Below are 20,251 nucleotides of genomic sequence, written 5' to 3' on the forward strand. Positions count from 1 at the left end.
AGGGATAACGTAGGTGGCGGCGGTTTACGGAGCGGCAGATTAGGGGTTTAAAAAAATATGCAGGGGTCAGCGATAGCGGGGGCGGCAGATTAGGGGTTAATAAGTGTAAGGCTAGGGGTGTTTAGACTCGGGGTACATGTTAGAGTGTTAGGTGCAGACGTAGGAAGTGTTTCCCCATAGGAAACAATGGGGCTGCGTTAGGAGCTGAACGCTGCTTTTTTGCAGGTGTTAGGTTTTTTTTTCAGCTCAAACAGCCCCATTGTTTCCTATGGGTGAATCGTGCACGAGCACGTTTTTGAGGCCGGCCGCGTCCGTAAGCAACTCTGGTATCGAGAGTTGCATTTGCGGTAAAAATGCTCTACGCTCCTTTTTTGGAGCCTAACGCAGCATTTGATTAAACTCTCGATACCAGAGTTAATTTTATGGTGCGGCCAGAAAAAAGCCCGCGGAGCGTTAACAGCCCTTTTACCGCCGAACTCCAAATCTAGGCCTAATATAGCTACAATATAAATAATAATTATATTGTAGCTATCTTAGGATTTATTTTTATTTTACAGGCAAATTTCAATTTATTTTAACTAGGTACAATAGCTATTAAATAGTTATTAACTATTTAATAGCTTACCTAGCTAAAATAAAGAGAAATTAACCTGTAAAATAAAAACTAACCTAAGTTACAATTACACCTAACACTACACTATACTTTAATAAATTATTCCTATTTAAAACTAAATACTTACCTGTAAAATAAACCCTAAGATAGTTACAATGTAATTAATAATTACATTGTAGCTATCTTAGGATTTATATTTATTTTACAGGTAACTTTGTATTTATTTTAGCTAGTTAAAATAGTTATTAAATAGTTATTAACTATTTAATAACTACCTAGCTAAAAGAAATACAAAATTACCTGTAAAATAAATCCTAACCTAAGTTACAATTAAACCTAACACTACACTATCATTAAATGAATTAAATAAATTAACTACAAATAACTACAATTCAATACAATTACATAAACTAACTAAAGTACAAAAAAAAAGCTAAGTTACAAAAAATAAAAAAAATAATTTACAAACATTTTAAAAATATTACAACAATTTAAGCTACTTACACCTAATCTAAGCCCCCTAATAAAATAACAAAGCCCCCCAAAATAAAAAAATGCCCTACCCTATTCTAAATTTAAAAAGTTCAAAGCTCTTTTACCTTACCAGCCCTTAAAAGGGCCTTTTGTGGGGGCATGCCCCAAAGAATTCAGCTCTTTTGCCTGTAAAAGAAAAATACAACCCCCCCCAACATTAAAACCCACCACCCACATACCCCTAATCTAACCCAAACCCCCCTTAAAATAAGCTAACACTATTCCCCTGAAGATCATCCTACCTTTAGTCATCTTCACTCAGCCGAGCAGCGATGGAACCGAAGAGGAGATCCGAAGCGGCAGAAGTTATCTTTCAAGGGGCGCTGAAGAAATCTTCCATCCGATGAAGTGATCCTCCAGTCGGCGCTGAAGAAGTCTTCCATCCGGGCGATGTCATCTTCCAAGAGGCGCTGAAGAAGTCTTCTATCCGGGCGATGTCATCTTCCAAGCGGGGTCTTCAATCTTCATCCCGCCGACGTGGAACATCCTTCTTTACCGATGGACTACCGACGAATGAAGGCTCCTTTAAGGGACGTCATCCAAGATGGCGTCCCTTCAATACCGATTGGCTGATAGGATTCTATCACCCAATCGGAATTAAGGTAGGAAAAATCTGATTGGCTGATTGAATCAGCCAATCAGATTCAAGTTCAATCCGATTGGCTGATCCAATCAGCCAATCAGATTGAGCTCGCATTCTATTGGCTGTTCCGATCAGCCAATAGAATGCAAGCTCAATCTGATTGGCTGATTCAATCAGCCAATCAAATTTTTCCTACCTTAATTCCGATTGGCTGATAGAATCCTATCAGCCAATCGGAATTGAAGGGACGCCATCTTGGATGACGTCCCTTAAAGGAGCCTTCATTCGTCGGTAGTCCGTCGGTAAAGAAGGATGTTCCGCGTCGGCGGGATGAAGATTGAAGATTGAAGACCCAGCTTGGAAGATGACATCGCCCGGATAGAAGACTTCTTCAGCGCCTCTTGGAAGATGACATCGCCCGGATGGAAGACTTCTTCAGCGCCGACTGGAGGATCACTTCATCGGATGGAAGATTTCTTCAGCGCCCCTTGGAGGATAACTTCTGCCGCTCCGGGTCTCCTCTTCGGTTCCATCGCTGCTCGGCTGAGTGAAGACGACTAAAGGTAGGATGATCTTCAGGGGCTTAGTGTTAGGTTATTTAAGGGGGGTTTGGGTTAGATTAGGGGTATGTGGGTGGTGGGTTTTAATGTTGGGGGGGTTGTATTTTTCTTTTACAGGCAAAATAGCTGAATTCTTTGGGGCATGCCCCCACAAAAGGCCCTTTTAAGGGCTGGTAAGGTAAAAGAGCTTTGAACTTTTTTAATTTAGAATAGAGTAAGGCATTTTTTTATTTTGGGGGACTTTGTTATTTTATTAGGGGGCCTAGATTAGGTGTAAGTAGCTTAAAATTGTTGTAATATTTTTAAAATGTTTGTAAGTTATTTTTTTTATTTTTTGTAACTTAGCTTTTTTTTGTACTTTAGTTAGTTTATGTAATTGTGTTTAATTGTAGTTATTTGTAGTTAATTTATTTAATTCATTTAATGATAGTGTAGTGTTAGGTTTAATTGTAACTTAGGTTAGGATTTATTTTACAGGTAATTTTGTATTTATTTTAGCTAGGTAGTTATTAAATAGTTAATAACTATTTAATAACTATTCTAACTAGCTAAAATAAATACAAAGTTACCTGTAAAATAAATATAAATCCTAAGATAGCTACAATGTAATTATTAATTATATTGTAGCTATCTTAGGGTTTATTTTACAGGTAAGTATTTAGTTTTAAATAGGAATAATTTATTTAAGTATAGTGTAGTGTTAGGTGCAATTGTAACTTAGGTTAGTTTTTATTTTACAGATAAATTTCTCTTTATTTTAGCTAGGTAAGCTATTAAATAGTTAATAACTATTTAATAGCTATTGTACCTAGTTAAAATAAATTGAAAGATGCCTAAAAATAAATCCTAAGATAGCTACAATATAATTATTATTTATATTCTAGCTATATTAGGGTTTATTTTAAAGGTAAGTATTTAGTTTTAAATAGGATTAATTTAGTTCATAATAGAAATATTATTTAGATTTATTTAATTAATATTTAAGTTAGGGGGGTGTTAGGGTTAGTGTTAGACTTAGGTTTAGGGGTTAATAAATTTATTACAGTGGCGGCGGTGTAGTGGGGGCAGGATAGGGGTTAATAAATGTATTATAGGTGGCGACGGTGTAGGGGGGGCAGATTAGGGGTTAATAAATTTAATATAGGTTGCGGCAGGGTCCGGGAGCGGCGGTTTAGGGGTTAAACTATTTATTTAGTTGCGGCAAGGTGCGGGATCGGCAGGATAGGGGTTAATAACTTTATTATAGAGGGTGGCGGTATAGGGGGGGCAGGATAGGGGTTACTAGGTATAATGTAGGTGGCGGTGGGCTCCAGGAGCGGCGGTTTAGGGGTTAATACATTTATTATAGTTGCGGCGGGGTCAGGGAGTGGCGGTTTAGGGGTTAATATGTATAGAGTAGCTTGCGGTGGGCTCCGGGAGCGGCGGTTTAGGGGTTAACATATTTATTATAGTGTCGGTGGGCTCCGGGAGCGGCGGTTTAGGGGTTAACATATTTATTATAGTGTCGGTGGGCTCCGGGAGTGGCGGTTTAGGGGGTAATAACTTTATTTAGTTGCGGCGGTGTAGGGGGGCAGATTAGGGGTGTTTAGACTCGGGGTACATGTTAGGGTGTTAGGTGTAGACATCTCCCATAGGAATCAATGGGATGTCGGGCAGCAGCAAACTTGTACTTTCGCTATGGTCAGACTCCCATTGATTCCTATGGGATCCGCTGCCTCCAGGGTGGCGGATTGAAAAACAGGTACGCTGGGCCGGAAAAGTGCCGAGCGTACCTGCTAGTTTTTTGATAACTAGCAAAAGTAGTCAGATTGTGCCGCACTTGTGTGTGGAACATCTGGAGTGACGTAAGAATTGATCTGTGTCGGACTGAGTCCGGCGGATCGAAGTTTACGTCACAAAATTCTACTTTTGCCGGTCTCTAGCCTTTGATAACTAAGGCGAATCAGCCTCGCCACAAATACGCTGCAGAATTCCAGCGTATTTGAGGTTGACGGCTTGATAACTAGGCCCCACTGAGACCACAACACATCAAGTGGCCACGTGACAGATCAGGAGCAGGGAAAACATCGCTCCAATACAGGTATTACCTTACGGCATAAAAGGAGCAATTAGAACACTCGCCATCAAACAGCTAGAGGGAATGAAAGTTAATTAACATCTAGGACATCTCTAATAATAACCCTACCCACTATTTACACAGGCACTCAAAAGCCTGAGACCTCGCACCCCCATCAAATAGCACACAACTCAATAAGAGCCAAAAGGCCCAAGCCACCGCCTTGCGACACGCACTTTTTAACGTTGCTATACTAAGTACTGGGATTAACACAATTAGCGAGGCCTAAGCTGCAATACATCTTAGTGCAGGGATTGCTACAAGGACTAAACTCCCAGCTAACACTAGGGGAATGCCAGCTAAAAAGTCCCAAAAAGTAGACATCCAACCCAGATCAAGAATTATAAACCATTATCTGAAAGCGACCGAGGGTATAACACCTGTAAAATCAGATAACCCCCAAGATACACAGACACCTCCAGAGGCTGTAGAAGGGCAATCACACACCTCAATGCCTACCACCCAGTCCTCAGATAGAGAAGACCTAAAACTTTTAGCCTCAAAAGAGGACATAAAAACAGCCATGGAAGATATGTTCAACATGTTTCAAGAAATGAAAAGGGACTTAAAGCGTATAAATCACAGAGTAATTACACTGGAAGAAAGCCATAACACAACAACCCAGGATGTACTCTCTCAAAACTTATGTATAATCAGGAAGAAACTATTTAAAATGTATTAGAAAAAGTATAGGACCTTGATAATAGGGGGCGAAGGAACAACATATGTATCAGAGGAGTCCCAGAAACCATCCTACCGACGGCTTTACAGGGATATCTACAAGATTTGTACAGAACAATCAAGGGCACAAATACCTCTTCAGATAAAGTTATGGAAAGAGCACACAGAACACTTAGAGCAAAACCATCAGCCATAGCACCACCGAGAGATGTGCTAGTAAAATTCCTGAACCACCAAGATAAGGAGAAAATACTGCGACATGCACAACAAAAGCCTCAACTTACACATGCTGGAGTACCAATAATAATGTTTGCAGATCTTAGCCCCACTACACTCCAAAAGCGCAGGGAGCTGAAATTCATTACTTCCATGCTGAGATCTCAGAAGATACCCTACCGATGGGGATTCCCGGTTAGCATAACCGCCACGAGAGGAGACAAGACAGCCATCTACAAAAGCCTGGACGACCTGAGAGACTTCTGTGAGATATTGCAGATACAAGTCACACCTCCTAAAGAACACTACAACATGGACAACCACTCCACACCAGAGGTCACTGCACGAGGAGAAGAAACCCACAACAAACCCTGAGAGAAGCTTTAAAAAAAAAATATACTTTGCCATAATTGACCACACTGCAACTGTGCAGCAAGGATTACAACCACACAACACAAGGACTTATTTAATGACACTATTCCATGGACACTTGCTCATCGGACGGGTAACTCTGCACTGTTATTAATGATGTTACATGTTTTTTTTTATCACCTGTTATACAGTTTTTCTTATTCCATTTTGAATTTAGAACTACCCCCAGCATGATACATAGAGATAACACATAAGATAGATCTGCTTCAATACTACAGGCCACTAACGCTAGTACATCTTAGAGCATAGGGATTTCAAAGATAATCAACAAACATTTATACAACCTGAAAGCCACACACATATAAATGGTACCTGCTAAATTAACACACACGCACAGTATTAGAAAATGCAAGAAACGAAGAAATCCCCCCCCAAAAAAAAAGTGTTTTGCCTGCTACCAATTTATATTTATTATAAGATTGTCGACCTGGGGGTAAGGGATACCACCCTCAGTTATTGTACCTGTTACCTTTTTCCTCCTAGAGCACTAGAAAAGTTTGTATTATTGTTGCAATGTTTAGCTAACAAAGTTGTGCTGTTTGAGGTCACTGTCTTTTTACCCACATTAATCTACTAGACAATGCTCCTTGACAGGGGGAGGGGGAAGAGATATTAATTGTTCTCTTAATTGTACCTCTCCATACCAGACCCCTCCATGCGTACACTATACTTACAATCATGATGGATCGAACCACATCACCCCACACACATAAGATACGTCTAATAACTATAAATGCCAAAGGGCTCAATAGCCAAGAAAAACAATCAATAGCCTTTAAGTAACTACACAGTCAAGAAGGGGACATACACTTTCTTCAAGAGACACATATTAAAAAGGGCAGAGAACCAAAAATACTCAATACTAGATACCAAACCACATTTCTATCTTCTGGACAGACTAAGACAGGAGGGGTGGGTATTCTAATCAAAAACACAATTCAGTTTAAAGGGACACATGTAGAAAAAGACAGGGAAGGAAGGTACATAATCATTGTACTATACAATAGATACACAACAGATACATAACATTAGCAAATGGCTACATGCCTAACCAAAAACAACATATAGCACTGAAAATAATCACACAAAAAATACTAGAACATGGCAAGGGCACGATATTCTTGGGAGGGGACTTTAATACGCCTCTAGATCCTCCACTGGATACATCGAGCCGCTCCTCCAGCATACCCAAAAAAGTAATCAAATCCATCAATCCCAACTGCAACAACTCATGGTTCATGACACCTGGAGGGCACAACAACCTAGAGACAATGATTTTACATTTTACTTACATCCACATCCATCATACTCCAGAATAGATTATATTCTGACAGATTCAGCCACCCAGGTCTACCATACAGCCATTTTACCACTTACATGGTCTGATCATGCACCTGTACATGTGATTTTGTCTGGCCCGAGAAACCATTACTTCAATACATATGGAGACTAGACGACTACCTCCTAAATGACCCATTAAATAAGTTAGAAATAGAAAAATAGCAAACAGAATACTTTAGGCTAAATAATCAAGATCAGCTCAAGCCTTAATTATTATGGGAAGCACACAAATCTGTTATCAGAGAGGGAATTGATCAAGTTCAAAGCTCAGCAACGCAAACAGACCAGACAATATCATAACTCTGTAAAAGCACAAATTGCTTACTAGGAAAGCGAACATAAGAAACATACAACATCCACTACAATATTAAACTCACTGACAAGAGTTAGAGATGAGCTTCAAGCACTCCAACTTAAAGAAACACAATTAAGGGCACTTTGCCTGCGACGGTAATACTTTGAATATGGCAATAAGCCTGGCGCACTTCTAGCCAAAGTCCTTAAGAGGAAACAATTTAAAACATGCATATGAAACATAATTGACAAACAAGGCACCCAACTTAAGGACAGCACAAATATAGCAGAGACCCTTAGACTTTACTACTCTTCTCTATACAACCTAAAAACAACTACCCAATTACCAGACTGACACAGACGAAAAAAATACTCTGATAGAAATAGGAAATTACCGAAAAGATATTAAAGTCCCAACTACTGACCCAGATGAAGCAGAACAACTAGAGTTACCCATAACTCTTGAAGAAATTCTAAAAGCCATAAAAGACACCCTAAGCGGAAAAAGCCCAGGCGGGGTCGGAAATACTTACTATAAAAAAATCGCTAGAATTACTAGAAGATGGAGGTTTCTCACAGAACCTACTTGAAGCCCACATCACTGTCCTGCCAAAACTGTGGAGGTTTCTCACAGAACCTACTTGAAGCCCACATCACTGTCCTGCCAAAACTGGGCAAAATATCCAACAAACCAGAAAACTTCCGTACAATCTCCCTAATCAATTCTAAAATAAAATTGTATGCAAAAATATTAGCCACACGGATAAATAAAGTTCTCCCCAAAATAATTAACCCAGACCAGTTGGGTTTTGTCCCAGGCCGAGAGGCAAGGGACAACACTCTGAAAGTGTTACAACTTATATCACATACACAAAACAGCAAAATTCCATTATCACTCACCTCCAAAGACGCCGAGAAGGCTTTCAACAGAGTGAAGTGGCCTTTTCTAAATTCGAAAATGTGATTCAGCCGTCTCTTCATAGACATGATATTTCCCTATACACTACACCGACCGCTAAAATAAAGGTCAATGGTTTACTATCTGACAGCTTCGCCATCACGAATGGTACCAGGCAGGGCTGCCCCCTCTCACCAGTTCTATTTGCGATTTCTATAGAAATATTGGCACTCAAAATCCACAGAAACACACAAGTTACTAGAATCACATTAAACACAACAGAACACAAATTGGCGATGTACGCTGATGATGTGCTATTAACACTCACAAACACGGAAACATCCCTTTCAAGCCTTTTTTTTTATGAATATGGTAAATACTCCAACTTTTCATTGAATGTCACTAAATCCAAATTTTTAAATATAACAATACCAAATGACAAAGCCTCCCAGATAATGACCACTTGCCGTTAAAGCAGCAGACAGACAAAATTAAATATCTGGGGGTATTCCTCTCACTAAACATTATTCAAAGCTAATTATAAACACTTGGAGAGGTCGCTAATATGTGACCTTTCCAATTGTAAAAATAAAAGTCTAACATGGCTGGGCAGGATTAGTATAGTTAAAATGAATGTATTACCTAGAATTCTCTACATACTACAGACCGTCCCCATTCAATTGCCACCAGTTTACATGACAAAGCTACAAAATGCAATAGAGGCATTTATCTGGATTGGCATAAAACCAAAGACCAATAAACAAACTTTATATCTGCCTAAAGAAAGAGGGGGCCTAGGTGTCTCCAACCTGATGCTATACAGACAAGCCATAATGCTACAAAGACTTGTGGAATGGTGCACTAATGACCCAAATAAACATTGGATTCAGATAGACAGATCCATACTGCACACAAATAACCCAGGTTACTTGGCTTGGATATAAAAAAAAAAATAGAACATCCCTAGCAGACACTCGCTTCTCAAAGAACTTTTCAAAGTTTGGGACAAACTTATTCATACATCCACCCACATGTCCACACCAATGACACCATACATACATAACCCAGATCTGCCTCTGGGTCTGCCGAGATCGTATTCACGTACAGGTTCACAAATCGAGAAAAGTACAATACACCATCTTACACAACAACACAAATTAAAAAAGCTGGAAGACATATATGCATCAGGAGCAGATACACCTCTAACCTGGCTGACGTATGCACAGATAAACCATTTTGTTACATAACACAGACATAGGAAATTACTGCTCAGACAAATGACCGACTCCAACTCCAAATCACTTACAAAGATCACCTCCCGACATACACAAAGACTTGGAGTAGAGAACTCAACATAGAGCTGACGCTGAAAGCCTGGAAAAATATATTTCTTAACAACAAAACAGCATCTATTTCAGTGCAGGTCCAAGAAACAAACTTAAAATAGCTATCAAGATGGTATCTGATTCCGGTCAAACTAAAAGTACTCTACCCTACCTCCTCAGGTAAATTTTGGAGGGGCTGCACAGAAGACGGTTCCATTCAGCATATATGGTGGGACTGCCCCAGGATACAACAATTCTGGACAGACAACATCACTCAATCTGCAAGACTCTAGAAACTATAGTACCTAGAGACCCTAAGATATTTATTTTCACAAACCTCCCAAAAATAAAAAACAAGGCAAAACAAAAATTGCTTCTCACAATGATAAGTAGCGTAAAAATCGTAATCCCTAAGCACTGGAAATCCACCACAACTCCTACCTTTAGGGAATGGACAGCACTCCTACAGTTAGAAAGGTATCACTATATCAGAAATGGCACAGTTGAAATTCATGAAATGATGTTAAATATCTGGAAACAGGAAAACTAACATCAACACTTACACAAATAAAACATTCAAATTACTCCCCCATCCCTCCTCTCACCCCCCATCCCTCTATCTACTCCTTTGATGACAGCTTCTTCTACAGCTTAAGTGTAATTTAACAGGATACAAATGAAAAGTACATTTATATGAACAGATACAGCATCGCATTGTACAACAGAAAATATATGACTATTATTCTTCACTAGACCTGTTCAACAATGAATCTCAATCTGTAATCTTTTAATTATATTTGACTTGTTCTGTTTGTAATATTCTTTATTGATTTTAATTAAAAAAATAAAACTAAAAAAAACAAACAAAAAAACACCTGTTTGTAAAGATATGTAAAAATGACCCAGAAGTAACTTTACACAGCTACTCAAGGAAGGCTAATGGCAAGCTACCCACAAGGATACAAGTGAAAGGGTAAAAATGTAAATCCACTTTATGTCAAGAAAGAGTGAGAGTAAGATAGGGTTACCATAAACATTGTGTTCAAGGTGTGCATATTCTGAAACCAAAGAGACTATATTGAGGCGATCATGGAGGAATTATGCCCAAAGGAAGTGTAAAGTTGGACCTCCTCCTAAGAAAATGATAGACGTTTGAAAGCATTGGCAGCAAAAAAATCTTGAAAAAAGGACTAGAGAAAAAAAAGATTCATATCCTATAAATTTGAACTTCTGCATCATTAATTGAAATTGATGATTGAATAAAAAAAAAACTGCATTCATACTTATTAGACAATAATTAATTATCTGTCATTTTTTTTACTTTCACTTTGGCCAAGTGGTTAAATGCAAAAACCCTGTGATCCACATGTTTTAGGTTCTTTCTCACCATTTAAATAGTTTTCTAATTAAAATAGCAGATAGCAATCCTACTTATGGATTGGAATGTTTTCATTGGAATTATAACTGAGTGAAATCCATACCACTGTAAACACTAAAATCATCTTCGATGTATGTCAAAAGACCACGTAATACATATATTATTAATAACACGTGTACACAGGTGTGAATACACATACTAATTATAATACACCTATTAAATAAAACGAAAATGGCCAGGAAATATATGTTACGTAATCAGGATAACTCAAACAACTGTGGGCTAGATTATAAGTAGCGGGCTATTGTTTGCATGAGTCGCAATAAGCAATATCGCGACCGCACTGACTTGCACGCATATTACAAGATGACAGTAAACTAAATTTGCACCCATCGGGTTAGTGTGACTGAGGACCTTGCATAAAGGCTAGGGTTAAAACAATGTGTAGCAAACACAACATAAATACATTAAAATAAACTGCTACACTCATATATACACTGTGATAAAAATTATTCATATAAATATTAATAAAAATATTTTATACCAGTTACAAGGCATATGGTATATGACAAGGTATTTGAATGGAAAGGGCTATATTGTATACATATATGTCTAAATATGTGTATATGTGGCAAATCTGGAGACACATTACCATCAGTGAATGTGTGGTTACTCTGGCAAGCCTAGGTATTTGACCATTTATTTTTCTGCCACCAAAGTTGGCATTGACGATTTTAATTTCTATTATTCAGTAGTGACAACAATATATGTTGCAAGCCTGAGGGACAAGAGCTTTGGATTATAACAAGCCAGAAGGAGTTGCATCTTTAACTTATATACCTGTGCCTGCATCTTACCTCATTTGATTGAGGGCTCTTATGTGCAATCAATAGTCCCCAAAGTGTAATAAATAAGAGAGATGTCTCAAAGTTCCCAAGTGAAGAAAAACTTGATTCCAAAGTTCTGGTAAGTTGGTGTGCCCAAAAAAGATCCAGTGATAACAGAAGAATTTCCTACTTACAAAAAACTAACTCTTTCTAATGTCTTCCTAACGCGTTTTAAAGGCGTTTTACAGATAATACTAGCCTTCTTCGTCAGAGGATCAATGTGAGGAAATGAAGCGGATCGTTTTTTAAATAGGAGAAAACGAAGGCGGTGCGGCCCTCCCCTAGGAGAACTCCTAATTCTTATTGGAAACCAACGTAATTTCATCATGATGTGTTGGGGGGGGGGGGTGTATATACACTCCCCCTTTCTATAACCAATAGATTCTATCTGTGTCACAGTGACGTTCAAAGGTAGTGTATAAACACATCACTCCGACGTCTGTTAGTAGCGATCAGATGTTTATGTTTAGAAATTGAAAGCGACACAGTCAAGTCATCGGGATATTCCCTATTTAAAAGAGCTTATATCACTAATAATGCAGCATATTCTAGAAGAGGATACAGATACATAAATATATAAAAACATGCATATATGTGACATTCTTGATTCTATGTTTGAACATACAAAGAATATGAAATAGTTAAAAAGATTAGTAGCTAAAATAAAATGCACAAAACAAAAAGTATTTTTAAAAGTATATATATAATATTGTGGGAATTATCCTCATCGATATATATCTAAAGTCTCCCTAGTAACATTAATTGTTCCCTGTTCTAGCTAGTATAACCAGAGGGGAAGTATAATAAAAATAATAAGCAACAAATACCCCTAATATATTTTAAAATCATATATGTAAGCACCAACAGCTGGACACCTATGAGTCACCAAGGAATTCTAATATGATTACAGGATCGTAATTAGTATATATGTTCCAGTGATCATTCCAAAATATATTTAAATTAATTATTCGCTATTTAGATACAGTATGACCTAAGACATAAGGGCTATTGTGTGGTAGCATACCACAGTATTAGTATACTCTTAAATTCATAGAGATGAACCATAATATACGTGACACCTGAAAAATGTATCAAAAGTATATCTTTATATGTATATATATGTATATGGTATATATATATATATATATATATATATATATATATATATAAAAGTGCAAATATACATATACACACTTATATATGTATATACACATGTATGTATGAAAAAGAGAAATAAAAAACAATAAAAGTAAATACATAATAAAAATAGATATGGGTATAAAAATAACTACAATAGATCTACAAGATTGACATTAAACATAAAAAAAATTATACAAAATCTACTGAAAAGCTATTCAAATCAATTTTAATATTCAATAGGTAGTATTTAGAACTTGAGAAGGGGGTTCTCCTTACTAAAGTAATCTAGGGAAAGAGATAGTATTGGTAGTAATAATCCAGATTGACGTTTAGGGTAATTAACTTCTATCCTTCTACCAAAAAGGCTGCTAGGTCTATGCCCTTATTGATACCATAGGGGACTTGAGTGTGGAGAGTATGGATCCAATGGGGCCTATCTATCAAGTTCCGAATGGAGCTTGACGGCCGTGTTTCTGGCGAGTCTTCAGACTCGACAGAAACAACAGTTATGAAGCAGCGGTCTAAAAATGTTAATTCATTTTATTCCTCTTTCCCGGAGACAGAACTTTTTTCACTTTCTGCGATGATATTTTTTAAATTTTGTTTGGTAAAAAGATTTTCATTTTGAAATGAAATGAAATTTTAAATTTGACATACACTAAAGCACCAGCTCAGTTGCAATGTGTTGCTTAACTGGAGAATAAAGCAATTGTTATGTAATATATTGCAGCAGTTGAAAATTATATTGCAAAAAAGTTTGTAAAACGTCTTATTAATAAATTTGCTTTCTTTGCACTTTTGTTTAACATCACATAATTATAAGATAAAAATGTATTAATTAAAGATAAATTGCTCACAATAATGTCTTACATTCAGGAGTCAAAGCTTTGCAGGCCGGGAAATTCTAGGGGGCGGGGTTATAAAAATCCCTGAGCCAGTCATCAATCATTGCACTGATGCTTTGCAGCTTTGCTCCATAATTTACTGTTCTCTTCAAACAGCGCTTCACTCTGCACTAAGCAAAACTTACACAGTGCAGCCAGAGAACAACACTGTTTAAAAAACAGCCTGATGTGGAGCAGTGCTGCAGTGTTTCTTTATGTGCCAAATTCTTTCTACAGACATGTTGCATTTTCTGTGATGACATCTTATATCACAGCAAGTTTTGCCTTGTGGGATAGAACAACAAAAAATGTGTCCAATGACCCTTTAATATGGAAATAATACACAACAAAGGTAAAGTTCAAGCAAATATTAGTTATTGGACTCCATGTGCTATGCTGTGGGTGGACAAGGATCCTGACTTGGGAACCTGCCAGCACGATTTGCGATAAACAAGCACTGCACAATGTATGTCTGCTGCTCATATGTGCTGCCCCTTGCTTGCACGCGAATGGAACGTGTTCCGGTTGATTTCTATCCACCATCTCAGAGGTGGCAAAGATAGTAAGCAGCAGCGGGCAGATGATTGCTGCTTCTTACATTGCGGAAAGTAGACTTGCTTGAGCGAGCTTGCCCCACAAAGGCTCCATGGCAGTGTTCGCTGCTTAGTACAACGAGCCAAATGTATTAGAAATTATCAGAATGTATTATTAGAATGTATTAGAATGTATTAGAATGTATCAGAATGTAATATTAGAATGTATCAGAATGTAATATTAGAATGTATCAGAATGTAATATTAGAATGTATCAGAATGTAATATTAGAATGTATCAGAATGTACTGTAATATTAGAATGTATTAGAATGTATAAGAATATTTTCCAGTAGTTTTATGCTAGGGATTTGAAATGAGAAATCACATGGATGTCAAGAAATATCATGAAATCTATAAACAAGGAGTAAACTAGCACTCAGTGATGCACAAGTTGTGTACTGTTACATTCGCATTTTCTGTACCTTTTCCATGCTTGTGACTATTGTTGATGACTATCTGCACAATTGTTCCTGAGGCTTGCTGTGGATCTGACAGAGCTCCACGGTTACTTCTTGTGCTGGGAAGCTTGGAGGAGCTTCGGCTGGTACCAGGTGAATGGTCGTAAGCACGGTGATAGGAGTGTCTCTGTATAAATCACAACCAAAATCTTATTACTCATGTGGTTAGAAACATAGTGTTATTATTTATAATAACCTGTATTCGTCTGTCTGTCTGTCTAGTCATATACTGGTCTCAGATATTCTATTTGCCTATATAGCAATAAAATACAAATCTTCTTGTTTCTGTCTTTCACCAGTCTTTTTTTCCCAATTAGACCCATATTTGTTGAAACCAAATGTAAGCACCAGATCAAAAACATTATAAGTCTTGGAGCAAACAGATAAAGCCCCGATATATAAATTTTCTGTATTGTTCTATGCAGCAGTCTTTTTATTTAGTTAATGTAATATCAATAGTGGGTGTAAGTGTCATCAGCATGTGTATCACTTTTAAAGGGATAGTGTATTGTAAAATTTTCTCCCTTTTAATTTGTTCCCAAATATCCATTTTACCTGCTGTGGTGTATTAAATTGTTTACAGAGAGCTCCTTTACGATTAATTTGACATTTGAAATAGCTGCTTTTGCCTCTGGTATTCCTACCTATACTGAAAATTTCATCATGTAGGGTAAAGTTTTTGAAATTATGCCATATTGATTTTAGTAAGGTCCTAGTCGGTGTGATAATGAATTTGAGCAGTCTGTCTGCGTTAATAGGGATATTAAAGGATTACTTTCTGTTATCATTTTTAAGCTAAACAACTAACATATTGAAGATAATAAACATTAATTAAAACCTACTGACCTATATTTTCTCCGAAACAAAGTTTCATAACGTTCTAAAAGTTATATCTTTTATTCGCCGATGATGTCACGTTATCCTGCCCACTAGTTTCAGCACTGAGTGTTCAAAATACTTAAACCAATAACTTTGTGTTTAAAGCGCCATTTTGAAACCTAGGTATTGTAAACGGATTGGTACAGAGCAAAGGATACCCACGGAGTGGGTTTGGAAAACAATTAAATTTGCAGACAAGATTTCTGATATACGGTAGAGATATGTTAATGAAATGCTATTGATAAAAAGCGTATTTGGGGTAGTTAGTTAGTAACAGGCATAGAAAATATTTACTTACAGTGTCCCTTTAAGGTCACCTCCCTTAAAGGGCCCTGAAAGAATTAAAACTTTTTTGCGTTTGTTATAAATGTGTTGATTCCAGTTTGGAACAAAGATTTACAACTGTTATTGGTTTTCCTAATAAATATAAAAGTATAAGCTATAGAAAAGCTGTGTAAACATAGCCAGCAGAAGAAATTACACTCCCAACAGGGGGTAGAGGAGATAAGTAAGAACATGTTGATTTTCAATTGCTCTCTCTAAGAATTGGGCTTTGGTATACAGACAGAGATAAGATATGGAAGCATTTGGATGTATAACAAGTGATAAAATAAGGAGATTTGATTTTTTTATTGCAAGCTCATGTCTTTTTCATGGGTTGTGGTATCAAAGAACAAAAACAGATATTTAATTTACACAAATAAAGCTAGATAACCAGTTTCGATTTATACTCTGCTGCTGGTACAACAAGTCATTGGAAACACATTAAGAGGAGACCAATTTTACAGCACACTGTCTCTTTAACTTTTTCATTAGCCATTATAACCCTATTTAAACATTTAAAGGGACATTAAACCCCAATTTTTTCTTTCATGGTTCAGATTGGAATTTTGTTTAAAATTGTATTCTCTATTTACTTCTATTATCTAATTTGCTTCATTCATATATATCATTTGTATAAGAAATAGCAATGCACATGGGTGATCCAATCACACGAGGCATTATTGTGCATCCACCAATCAGCAACTACTGAGTCTATCTAGATATGCTTTTCAGCAAAGGCTACCAAGAGAATTAAGCAAATTAGATAATAGAAGTACATTAGAAAGTTGTTTAAAATTGCATGTTTTTTTCTAAATCATAAAAGAAAACATTTGGGTTTCATGTGCCTTTAAGGAAGAGAATGGCCTACACAAAAACTCTAGCACAAATAACACAGTTTGATAATTATAATACAAATGACATTTGCAATACAATGATAAAAAGAAAAGACAAATTATGAATTGGTGCAATTGTGGGCTCTCACCGCCTCTCTGTTGGCCGGCTGTCGGAAGGTATCTGCTTCATGGTGATCCCAGGATAACAATCCTTCTCCTAAACAGAGGGCAACAAAGCTGCACTGAAGCATTATCACAAATAAAAACTGTATTTGGACAGACTACAAGATTCATGAAAGACAGACAATATAAGGAACATGATCAGTTACACAGCCTACATAAGAAAATGTCACATCATTATATAAAAAAACTATGTCTGTGACAGATGCACACCAAGGGATCAATAAACAATGCAGTTTTTCAACAATAAACTATTCAAAAATAAACTTTATTGCACTGAAAACTGTTCCATAAATAAAAAATTACAAAGAAAAAAATTTGGCACGCACATTCTTTCATTTCTAAAAACATCTTAGTCTGCCTGTATGGAAACAGTTTCCAAAACCTTTCACCCATACTCGGAATTCATTCTGATATGGCATTCACTGGAATACTACTAGTCTTGCCAAAAAGAAAAAAAACCCTGCAGCATTCATTTTGGTCAATAGCAGACATAAACGAACATTTTAATTTATTCTAAACATGTCAGGTCTGGCATAGATTTTCAAAGTTTTGAAAAAAAAATGAATGTTTAAACAGCACTCTTATTTTGCAAGAAAAAAAATATGCTTTGTTTTGTAGGCCAGGGGCATACTCTCTGAAAAGCCTATTGAATGTTGTTTACCTCCTTTGCTGTGGCCAATTAGGAGCAGTTCCTGCACATATCAACCAATCAATGTGCAGCATATAGGAATCTCAGGATTCTGCATTCCACAGGGGGAGTGGAAACACTACAACTTTCAGTATTAAATTACAAGAAAAGCAGGTAAAATAAAAGAAAGTGCATTGCAAAGTTTTAAATTATGCAATAATTTTATGAAGAATTACATTTAATTCTAATGCCCCTTTAATTTTAAAATTGTCATTTTTGTTTCCTCCCTACCTGGAGTACAAAATACAGGAAAAAAAAGATTAAATATCCATTTTTTCAACCCCTCTGAATGTTTTAGAGGAAGAATCACAGTATTATGGGAGTTACATAATATTCTAGAATTAGTAGTTCACTATTTCCCTCTCTGTATTATGATTCTGCAGTTCTGTACTCAGCATGCATTGTACAGGGGTGGGAAGTGAGCTTCCTGGAAGGCAGAATGCTTTGCATGAGGCTATGCCCCTCTATGATGTGTGTATATTTGTGTCCCAGACAGGGAGTATTGTCTGACCCTCTGCAAAATGTAGGGGATGCTTATGAGGCTATGAGCCCCCTGTACACACTGGGTAGGAGTTATGTCTGACCCTTTAAAAAGGTTTATATATTTACTTGTATGGTCAGAATTTCTGCACTAGCAGTACTGGGGAAAGGGGTACACTGTGTTAGTGATTTCAAATTCTGCAACATTATATATATATATATATATATATATATATATATATATATATATATATATATATATTGTAATCCAGCACCCACTCCTGGTGCCTGGTTTAAAGGAAATAGCATGGCCCTCTAGGGTATAAATGACACAGCCTTGATAAATTTAAACAGTCAGTTTTATTTTCACTGTGCAAGTGTAGACAACAGCAATGTGTGTTTATAGCAGTGCAACACACTTAATACTACAAACAAAAGCCTAGCTCAGTTTGAACTCTTACTGACATAAGTTTACATCACTTACTGAATCAAGGTAAACTAAATAAAATATGCTGTTTATAGCAAACTCACTTTTTATCAGCTTTTCTCAGTTCAGCTGCAATGTGTGTCTCTCTCCTAGTCAGAAACACTCTGAAGGCTCTCTCTCCACCTAGCAGCCAGTGAACAAATTACCCTCCTTTAAATAAACACAGGTGAGGAAAAATCCCTTCCTGATTGCTCACTCTCAGCTATGTGAAAACTGAAAAATGGAACACTGTCCCGCCCTCTCTCCAATGTTCCAGCCCAGGGACCCAAAAACACAGTAGCTTAATTCCTAGCCACATTTTATACAATACATTTCCCTAGGGTTTAAAAACTGAATATACATTTCAACATAGTAGGAGAAATATAAACCTGATCACTCACAATTCCCTGTTCTCTGTCACCTTCACCATTACAGAGCTTTTAGCTTTAGTGAGTTCAATCAAAGGGTTAGCAATAGTAGCAAAATTTGGGATGAACCTGCAATAATACCCTGTTATTCCCAGAAATGCCCTTACTTGTTTCTTAGTCACCGGACGTGGCCAACCTGAAATAGCCTCAACTTTACCCTGTTGTGGTTTAAGGAGCCCCCTACCAATTGTATAACCCAAATATTTTGCCTCTTCTAATTAAAGAGAGCATTTTTCAGGGTTGGCAGTTAACCCTGCAGCAAATAGTGCATTCACAACAGCGTGGACGTGGGGAAGATGTGCTTCCCAGTCCTCACTGTGAATTACCACATCCAGATAGGCAGCTGCATATGCTCTATGAGGCCTAAGCATTTTATCCATCATACGCTGACAGGTGGCTGGAGCACAATGCAAACCAAATGGCAACACTTTATATTGAAATAGGCCCTCAGGTGTAGAAAATGCTGTTTTCTTATTTGCTCTGTTTGTCAATGGGACCTGCCAGTAACCTTTAGTCAGATCTAAGGTGCTTAGATACTTAGATCTACCTAATCTCTCTATTAGCTTGATGCATAGGGTAAGCGTCAAATTTGGAAATATCATTCAGCTTGTGAAAATCATTACAAAACCTTATTTCCCCATTTGGCTTAGGCACCAAAACAATTGGGTTTCTCCACTCACTTTGTGAAACCTCTATTACTCCCAACTTAAGCATCTTTTTGACCTCCACACTAACTGCCTCTCTCCTGGCCTCAGGTATTTGTTATGGCTTCAAATTAAATCTTTTCCCAGGTTCTGTATTTATATCAAGCATGATTACATTTGTTCTCCCAGGTATTGGGGAAAAAAATCTCTGTTTTTAGACACAAATTATTTCACTTCCTGCTTTTGATGGCGAGCTAGCGTCCCTACTATGTATACTTCAGGATTTTTCTCAACTGTAGCATGAGTAAATGTATCTTTTATTATTGTCAAGACCTCTCTGCTGTCTACCTACAGTTTAAGTAGATTTATGTGATAGATCTGTTTTTCTTCTA

The 20,251-nt window shown here is 37.1% G+C and overlaps 1 protein-coding gene across 2 annotated transcripts in view; it reads right to left on the reverse strand.

The window, feature by feature from the left end:
- CHRDL1 (chordin like 1) overlaps nt 1–20,251 on the reverse strand; it is a 277,410-nt gene that overhangs the window by 95,748 nt on the left and 161,411 nt on the right. For both annotated transcript variants that reach the window (XM_053699306.1, XM_053699308.1), the window contains 2 exons: nt 17,120–17,187; nt 14,899–15,061 (listed from right to left, as the gene is read on the reverse strand). In XM_053699306.1, coding sequence (XP_053555281.1) covers nt 14,899–15,061; nt 17,120–17,187 — 231 coding nt within the window. The remainder of the gene's footprint in view (nt 1–14,898; nt 15,062–17,119; nt 17,188–20,251) is intronic.

This window comes from Bombina bombina, chromosome 1 (genome assembly GCF_027579735.1).
Source record: "Bombina bombina isolate aBomBom1 chromosome 1, aBomBom1.pri, whole genome shotgun sequence".
Taxonomy (NCBI): Eukaryota; Metazoa; Chordata; class Amphibia; order Anura; family Bombinatoridae; genus Bombina; species Bombina bombina.